The sequence below is a fragment of the Quercus robur genome, chromosome 5 (genome assembly GCF_932294415.1).
Source record: "Quercus robur chromosome 5, dhQueRobu3.1, whole genome shotgun sequence".
Taxonomy (NCBI): Eukaryota; Viridiplantae; Streptophyta; class Magnoliopsida; order Fagales; family Fagaceae; genus Quercus; species Quercus robur.
Window position 1 is genome coordinate 14,101,737 of NC_065538.1, and position 9,606 is coordinate 14,111,342.

General features: G+C 42.5%; 1 protein-coding gene across 1 annotated transcript; it reads right to left on the reverse strand.

The window, feature by feature from the left end:
• Positions 1-383: 383 nt before the first annotated feature.
• Positions 384-2,999, reverse strand: LOC126725217 (uncharacterized). The gene is made up of 3 exons (XM_050429791.1): positions 1,837-2,999; positions 1,305-1,514; positions 384-1,197 (listed from the first exon to the last, which is right to left on the reverse strand). The coding sequence occupies exons 1-3, from the start codon at positions 2,956-2,958 to the stop codon at positions 868-870; spliced, it is 1,662 nt and encodes a 553-aa protein (XP_050285748.1). The 5' UTR covers positions 2,959-2,999; the 3' UTR covers positions 384-867.
• Positions 3,000-9,606: the final 6,607 nt, after the last annotated feature.

Genomic DNA, 9,606 nt, shown 5'->3' on the forward strand with positions numbered 1-9,606 from the left:
AGAAGTCCTAAATCACCCTTTAAAGGCTACAGTAGTCAAGCACCCTGATCATTGATGCTTCCTTGGAGGATGGATTAAGGGTAAGCTGATCGCCTGACTAATCGCGACTTGCTTCTAAGTAGTGATACATAACTTGCAAACATACGTGATCTCAAAAGGAAGGTATGAAACTTCTTTAATTTGAGTATTTAATAGAGGCATACACTCCCATAAAGCATGAATGACCTTTCTGGAGCTAAGCGCGAAAACGCGTTTGATAATATATTTTGTGCATAATATATTTGAATACAATATGTTTAGATACAAAATGCAGGTCGCATTAACCATGATAGGTTAATCCAAGCGACATACCAAATATAGAGCCAAAAGGGGTTGTTTAGCACATGTACACAACCTAAAAAAAAGAAAAAAAAAAAAAAGGGGAGAGGGGTCTAAGCACTTCTCCTACAAAATACATTTGTGTGATAAGGAGATGGCGGAAATTCAAAGCAGGCCGTAAATGGCGGTGTTATCCAAAATGACGGAATTTGGAGGATTTCTTTGCAAATGGGCCATCTCTGACTTCAGTATCGCGAGCTCTTTTTCCAATTCAGAAATCCGACGCACAATAGATGCCAATCGAATTCTCACGTCTCTCCGAAACCACGATGTAGCAACATCTCGAAGATGACAGAGAACAAAGGAAACATCCAAACCAGCCTTATGTAGGTCTCTCACAGCGTCTCTCCATTCAAACAACCGTTCTTCAGTTAAGGCATTCACCTGAGTTTCTCGCATATCCATAAGCACCGCCGCCAGGATCCTCAATAAAGGATTCCCGACAACTGAACCGACTGTTAACTGCCCGATGAAATCATTGTGCCTGGTTCATAGATGTTCCAACAATGGAACACTCTCTAAAGGGACTGAGAACTGATGGATACGTGTGCTTGGGCCTACAAAGTTGTAGAAATGGGAAGTCTCATGCTCATTATTTCTGTCTTGTTCGAATCTGCCCAAGAAAGCTTCAATGTGCTCCCCGTTAGAAATGAGAGCTAGGGAATCAAGACATGTGGACGTGGGTTCGACCTGAGAATCTGATACGATGGTGGTGTCGACGGGTGCCTCAACGTCCATACCGAGGGTAACCTGAACCTGTAGCTTCGTGTTGGTCGCCTCCCCGGCAGCGTCGACTCCCTTGCTTGCATCCAAAGTCCCCTACGCACCAAAAGTCACATAATATGAGTAGAGGCATGAACTTGTTATTATTATAATAATAAAAAAAATGGGAAGGGGCGGAAAGGAAGTTTTGTTGTAAGGCTCACTGTGGTTCCAGCTGAACTTTCACTTGTCCCGTCATTGCTTTCACTTGTCATCTCATCGTCGTCGCCCACTGAAGACCTTTTTCCTGTAGTGATAAAGGGAGAGGCAACAACAATAGGTACTACAACATCCTCACAATCATCTGACAAGTCATCTTCAAATGATTCTGGGATGTCCACTTTTCCTTCAGAGACCACAGGAGAGGAAGGAACCTAAAAAAAAATATGGGAGGGGGGAAGCGATGTCAGTCCAGTGGAGTGATAGGTAAATATATATATACATTCGTACATACGTGTATATATGTATATAAATATATATATGTATATATATATGTGATAGATAAAAAAAAATATATATATATATATATACATTCATACGTACATGTATATATGTATATAAATATATATATATATATATATATATATATATATATATATATATATATATATATGGATGATAAAATAACCAAAACAAAAAATATATATATGCACAAATAAACGAAGACAAAAAGGAAAGAGAAGGAAATAGACGTACCTGGTTGTCAGAAACCTCAGGTCCAGGCAAAGGACGCATTGTGACAGCACAATTTAAAGGTGCGAGAGCGTCATCCTTCATGGCGCGAAGCGCCAACACTGTGCGGGGTAAAACCCTCGAGCCCGCAACTATTGAGGAGCGGATTTTTTTAGATAAAGGAGGAGGAAAGGCAAAGGCGTTGATGGAAATTTCTAGTCTTTCCCTCTTGGCTGGGGGCTTGGCATTCAAGGCCTCACCACACGCCAAAGGAGCAGAGACGCGAGCTTTAGCCATGTTTTCATATTTTTTCCAAGGTTCAGGAACTTCGCCTGCATACGCCACCCAAGCCGCTACCTCATCATGCCAAGCCACAAAACCTATTTTCTCCTTTGCAAAATATGCGACCAATCCACGACTAAATTTCATGTGGCGCGACCTGTTAATTGGTACGGAAGGCGGAGGAGGAAAAGTGCATTCATCCCTACCAGACACTGCGTAATCATTGAACCTAACGGCTATCTCATTCCAATATTGACAAGCTCTTCGGGTAAGAACCCCAACTCTTGGATTTTCAGAATTCAAAGCCAGCAAAGGTTCCTTATTCAAACAAGAACGCCCGGCTCGCAGAATGAATGGAGTCACAGAATGCTCGTGGTCAAGCACCACTGGGTTCTCACTCGGCATACCTTGATCATACCCAAACTGACGCCTAACTTTGTGTGGGTTGTACCGTGCCCAAGAACCTGAGGAACCACAGGGAAATAGCCAAAGCGGAGTACGAGCTAACAAAGAACTATATGCGCTCACATCAGATTCAACATCTTCATCCAACAACGCAAATGAAAAACCATCAGAAATGCTAACGTATGGACGCCAGACGAAGTCAGCCTCCTTATCCATCAACTCGACCCAAGATAGTGAGGGAGACTTAACTCCTATCCACTTAAGAAGTATGGGAGGAGATTCGCGGAATTTCTGTAAAAAATCAAGCTGGTTGTTCTTCAGACTTGGTGGATAGCGCTTGCGAACAGCTGTGACGGAATGAGCATGTGTTACGAGAGGAAGAGCACGTTCCCATGCCCAAACTTGCAGTAATGCCAAGTTCAAATGAGTCACCACAGCATAATACGGTGATCCCTCCATTTCGGAAATGTGAAGAGCATCCAAATGATTATACAGATTACTTAAACACATAACACCCACAGCGAGAGATTCGCCACGAGCCAGCAATACAGCAAGAGGAAACAAATATGCTTTTACATCATCAAATGGGAACTCAGTTAACACATAACGACTCAGCCAATAAACCACAAAAGCAGCACGGCGAACAAGGGTTCCCTCAAAGTTTTCAAAATGCCGAACCCATGCAGCAAATCGAGAATGCTTATTACATGGTGGAGCATCACGGCCACCATAACCTATGTATAATTGTCCGATGATATCCTCACTCCCTTCAACTGACATAATCGGCCATGGCCGCCTGCAACCCACCAGCGGCAACAATAAAATTTTCTCTATATCCTCTAAAGTTACAGTAGCCTCGCCCTAAGCAAAAAAGAATGTATGGGTTGCCGAATTCCACCTACGGACTAGACGTCGCAACCCAGCAATATCTTTTTTCATATTCAGACAGCGGGACACCAATACACTACCATAAATTCGAGACTGTTTCAATAAATTCACAAACTCAATATCTTGCAACTCACTATCAACCCAACGATCCCAATCAACAGAGTGGCCACATTCCATTCTAAAAATGATAGGAACAGGAAGTACCTCTTGGCGACGAAGTCGGAGCTCCGTAATGCTATCCGGAGGTGGAAGATTAAACTCATCAGAATCCACAATGTCAGACCCAATCTCCATTTTTTCCTCAATCGGAGTTACGGGATCGAGCGGCAAAGGAAAAGGGAAAGGCGAAGTTGCCGTGACCCATGGATCACAGAGCGGTCTCAGCGTTGAGTCATCAACCACCAACCCACCAGACGACAGCAAAGAATCACCACTATCCTTGGTTTGTAACTGTTTTGAGCTTTTGCTACCACCCTTGGAACGTGACCGTTTTGAACCCATTTGGCTCTGAGCAGATAGTAGGATGATGAGGCAAGACTAAAAAAAAAAAATTGGACCTTAGGAAGAGCTGGCCTCCTCACTCTCTCCCTGGTACACTTTCTTTTTTGGGCTTTTCTTCTTGCTTTCACTAGTCAGCCACGGTGATAACAAATGGAGTGGCAAAGTGCCCCACACAGCAGGGTGGAGACTGGAGACCCATTCGATGAAGAAGAAAAAAAAAAAAGAGAGCTGAGAAGTTTATGTCTCTGTTTCTAAGGGACCTGATATTAGTGGGTATAAACAAGCGGTGAGGAAGCAACTCTTTTAATGTGGGCCCTAGGTTGACACGCCTTTTACCCAAGGAAAAGGCGTGGATCCAAAAGATGTAATGAAAGAAGGGTCCGTGACTGACCAAAGGAAGACGTGAAGGAAAGGGGAAAGTCAGATAAATGTACATATATATATATATATATGTATAAGACAAAAGCCATAATGGAGCCAACTTTGACCCACTTGATACTTGAAGAAAAGAAGAAAAATGAAGACTAGGAACAAAGAAAAAGGCATGAAAAGAAAGGGGAGAGTCAGACAAGTAAACATATATATATATATATATATATATATATATATATATATATATATATACATATATGTGTGTAAGACAAATTCATGAAGAAGTCAACTTTGACATGCTTATTACTCGAAGTGAAGAAGAAACAACATGAGACAAGGAAAAGGGATTTTTTACTAGTCTGTGCAAAGTACGAAGATTTAATGGGCCATGCTAACATCAAGTGTGGGCCCATACTATGCTTCATCAAGTGTTCGGAGCTTGCGAAAATTCCATGAAGCTCACACACATGCCGCAAGCGCCACTCGTGTGAGGAGGGCTAATGTTAACGGTCATTTTCGCGACAAATTTTATGGTTCGACAGAATTACTAAGCCCAATTGCTTAGCGGGTCCGACTAATGTATTTTATCAATGTATTATGCTCTGTTGCGTGGCCCAAGCCCATGCGAATAGTTGGAGAATTGCATAGGAATGGTTTTGGTGGGTGTGGGTTAGTTCCCATTGGATATTTTACATAGGCCCAGCCTGTGTGTGCCACGAAATGGGCTAGGGACACTGAGGGCATCTAGGGCCCATCAAGGAGGTCCAATGTCAGAAATTTCCACCCCAAATTTGACTCCATGCTCTGTGTGACTATGCCCCTGATTTTCAGCCCAGCTCCATTTTCCCACACCAAGGCAGCTGACTCTAAGAAAAAGACTGAGTAGTCTAGCCCACTCAGCCACCTAAATGTAGTCTTCCAAGGCCTACAAAGACCAGAGGCAGCAGCTATAAAGATGAAACAACTTTGTTTTCCAAAATCATGCAAAAAGCAACCAAACCTTTCCCTAAGCATAAAACATAACACACCAAGTCATAAAGATAGCATCTGAAAGGTCCAAGGCCTTCCTCCCACCTAAGAACTGGTCACAAGCATCCCCTAAAGCTTGGTATAAATATCCATCACCAGCCCACAAGAAAGGGGGAGGTTTTCCACACAAAAAACCCAAAAACTTTAACACAAAAAGCCCAGTCAGCTACCTAGTGTATGGACGATTTTGAAGGGCTGGGGGTGAAAATATTGAGATAGAGGAACTCTCCCTCTCTTGCTCGGGACCTCCTTCAATTTCTTCCTCTGTGTGACTGCGGGCTGAAATTTCTGACTCATGAATATACAGTTTCTGCGTTTTCTTATGTTTTTCATTTTTGTGTTGGTTTCTTTTTCCATAAAGCACCATTAGCCTTTGTATACCCCACATTGTGAATTTTGGGCTTGGCTCTCCAAATAACTAACGAATTTGACGAACCCAAAGGGAGTTTTGGGCTCATCTTTGCAATCTCGGCCCTTGTTGCACACAAAAAAAAAAACGTCCCCGACAACAGGTTTTTACAGTCACCCTGAAACCAGTAAGCGAGAAGAGACATGGCAACTATTGGAGTCACTCAATCATTTTAGTGCACTTCCATGGCTATGCATTGGTGATTTCAATGAAATAACTAGAGCCGTAGAAAAAGCAGGAGGTAATGTTAGACCGGCAAGGCAAATAACCCGGTTTCGCGATGTAATCCACTAATGTGGTTTTCATGACCTTGGCTTTCATGGAGTACCGTACACTTGGTTTAAGAACCAACCTAGTGAGGGGCACTTGCGGATTCGGTTGGATAGAACTCTAGCAAACCATGCATGGAAGTCAAAGTTCGTTGGAGTAGAGGTTCACCATGTTCCTATGTCTACTTTGGATCATTCATTGTTAGCACTTAGGCTACCAAAAGAAGAGGAGGACAGAAATTGTAGAGGCCAGAGGTTGTTCAAATTTGAGGTTATGTGGTTGCGTGATCCACAGTGTGACGAGGTGGTACAGGAAGCTTGGTATGAGGGATTATGTAAACCGGGCGGATATCCCTTTACAAACTGTATCAATAATTGTAGGTCAAGGCTACAGGTGTGGAACAAAATGGATTTTGGCCATGTTGGTAGAAAGATTGCCAGTTTAGAGAAGCAATTACAAAGGCTAGAGCTGCTGCATGGGTCAAAGGAGATTGATGATGAGATTATGGAGGTTCGGAAAGCTTTAAATATATAGCTTGATGCCGAGAGTACAATGTGGGAACAAAGATCCAGAAATTTATGGCTAACTAGTGGAGATCAAAATACTAGTTTTTTCCATGCTAAAGCATCCAACAGATTTCAAAGGAACACCATCCATGGGCTATGTGATGAAACAGGTACTTGGAAGGAGGATGACCGAAGTATAGAACAAACCACACTCAATTATTTTTCAATGATTTTTCGATCTAATGGGCCTACTGATCATAACAAGGTAGTAGATGCAATCCAACCATGGATATCCACGGCTATGAATGAATCTGTAAGGTTGAATTTATTCAACCATCTAATTGGCTTTATTCCGTGCCAAATTTGCTTGTAATTCAACATTTAGTAACCCTGTATTTAGGTGGGTTTGTTGTAAGGGTAGTGAGTGAGATAGAGTGAAGTTTGCTCAAGAGTGTGCAAGAAAACAGAGACTCGCGGCTGGGACTCGCGGGTAACTCGCGGCTGCAAGTCGCCAGAAGCAGCACACGTGCCAAGCATGCTGGAAGATGAACAGTCATGCTAGCTGGAGCACTACAGGACAAAACATGACAACTGGCCATACGGTTAACTCGCGACTGGATCTCGCGACTTAGTCAAGCCGCGAGGTCAAGCCGCGAGCCACCCCTGTTTTGTAAAACCTGACGTTTCACATTCCTCTCCCACTCCAGTATAAATACCCCTTTTACCCACGATTGAAAGAGAGTTTCCAGAGAGAATTTTGAGAGAGAAACCCTAAAGAAAAACCAGATTGTTTCACCCACAATCTATACCTTAGAGTCTCTTCAAATTCCCCTACTCTCTTCCTCTCCATTGTCAAATCCTTGAGAGACATTATAACAAACCTGGTTCTCACCATCATCATCACTGTGAGACAGTTGTTTGGATTTCTGGGAAGCAGTTAGGAAGGAGCCAATCTTCATTGGTTGATGCTACGGTCTAGTAGCGGAATCCGGAAAGCTAGAAAAGAAAAAGGTTCGGCGCAACCTCGTTGGAGCAAGAAGCTTGGAGGGCTTAGGTGCACTGAGTAGATTAGGCTTGGAGGGTCTATTGCTGTCCTTGTATCCCAACTGTATTTTCTAGTGGATTGATTACCGCTTGGAGGGCGGCGGAGAGGTTTTTCGCCACGGACTTCGGTTTCCTCTTCGATAACACATCGCGTGTTGTCTTTGTGTTTGCATCTTCCTTCCTCTCTATCTTTACCTTTATATTATTTGCTGTGGTTTTTATTTTGTTATGGCTTAGATAGTTTATAACCAATTTCATATTATAACATGTGTTAAGTTTCCGCACACTAGTTGTTTGACATATTGCTTGATTTGGTTAAGTTGTATTTTGGGGGTCTAAACGTTCAAAGGTGTTTTGTACACATTTTTGAACTTTCAATTGGTATCAGAGCGGGTACACTGCTATTGGTTTCATTACCATTGTGTGATCCTTGACTCCCTTTTGAGATGGATAGGTCTCAATCCCTAAATGCACCTCTATATTTTGATGGTAGTAATTATGCTTTTTGGAAGGTTCGCATGAGAGCTTTTCTATGTTCTATTGATGAATCCGTTTGGGATGCTGTTGAGATTGGTTGGACCAAACCTGAGGCAGCCAAATCCACATGGGATAAGGCAGCACTTGCTGCATCTAATGCTAACAGTAAAGCACTCAATGCTATTTTCTGTGGTGTGTCTCCAGATGAATTTCACACGATTTCTCACATTACCATTGCCAAAGAAGCATGGGAGATTCTGGAAACCACTTATGAAGGCACGAAGAAAGTGAAAGACATCAAGTTACAAATGTTGACCACTCGGTTTGAGGAGCTCAAAATAAGTGAGGATGAGTCTTTTGACTCTTTCTATGGGAAGCTAAATGAGGTGGTTGTCAGTAAGTTCAACTTGGGGGAGAAAACGGAGGACTCAAAGATTGTAAGGAAGATCCTTCGATCATTGCCGGAAAGTTTTCGTGCTAAAGTGACAGCAATTGAAGAGAGCAAGGATCTTGATGACATTAAAGTACAGGAGCTGGTTGGGTCTCTGCAGACTTATGAGATGTCGCTGCCCAATCAACGGAAGAGTAAATCCCTTGCTCTAAAGACCATTAATGAGAAGGTGGAAGATCAAGACTCATCGGGAGAAGATGTGGTTGACAAAGATGTAGCTTACCTTGTCAAAAATTTCAGAAAGTTCTTGAAATTCAAAAATAATGGCAAATTTGATGATAAAAGAAAATTCCAAAGTTCTGGAAGGGAGAAGAGGGATTTCAAAAAGAAAGATGGAAAAGAATCCCAACCCACACAAGGTGTCACTTGTTTTGAATGTAACGGGCATGGACACTTTAAGAAGGAATGTCCGAATTATTTGAAATCGAAAGGCAAAGTGTATGCCACGACCTTGAGTGACTCAGATTCGTCTGACTCAGAATCTGAAGAGAGTTGTGATGGAGAGGGGAACTATTCAGCTTTTATGACTATTGCTCATGTTGAGTCTTCGGATGAGTTAAATCTACTTGTACGAGACCTTGGAGAACATAGTGATGATGAATCACTAGGAATTGTTGAAGAATCAGATGCTGAAGAAGATGAAAGTGCAGCAAATCTTCAAGAGAATTATAACTCACTCTTGGAGAAGTCGGGTGAGTACACAAGGGTGGCCAAGGCTGCTATGAGAAAAATGAAGAAGGCTGAGGAGGACTACAAAAGTCTCCTAATTCGATATAGGGAGGCCAAATGTGAGATAGAAACACTGAATGGTGAGTTGTCCGAAACACTGAATGGTGAGTTGTCCGAAGCTTACACAAAAGTGAGATTTCTTGAGAATGAGGTTGTGCAAGCGAATGTTAAAATAGAGAGGGTCACCACCAAGAAGCTAGATAATGTTATATCATCTCAAAAGAGTTTTTCAGACAAATCCGGATTGGGATATACCGGAGGAAGTAGTTCATCTGGAAATGTCACTAAAGAAGTGAAATTTGTAAAGGCCAAAGATCCAGTTGTAGTTGACCTTACTGGTGAGAAGCTCGAGGTGGAGGAGAAGAAGAATGTGGTGAACCAACGGATGCTGAATCCCCGTAATCAGTCTGTGGGCAGGTCTGAATCTCGTG

Coding starts and splice junctions, on each gene's coding strand:
- LOC126725217 (XM_050429791.1), bottom strand. CDS start 2,958: ATGGAGGGATCACCGTATTATGCTGTGGTGACTCATTTGAACTTGGCA. Junction 1,515..1,836: donor CTGAGGTTTCTGACAACCAG/GTACGTCTATTT, acceptor ATTTTTTTTTAG/GTTCCTTCCTCTCCTGTGGT. Junction 1,198..1,304: donor AAAGTTCAGCTGGAACCACA/GTGAGCCTTACA, acceptor TTTGGTGCGTAG/GGGACTTTGGATGCAAGCAA.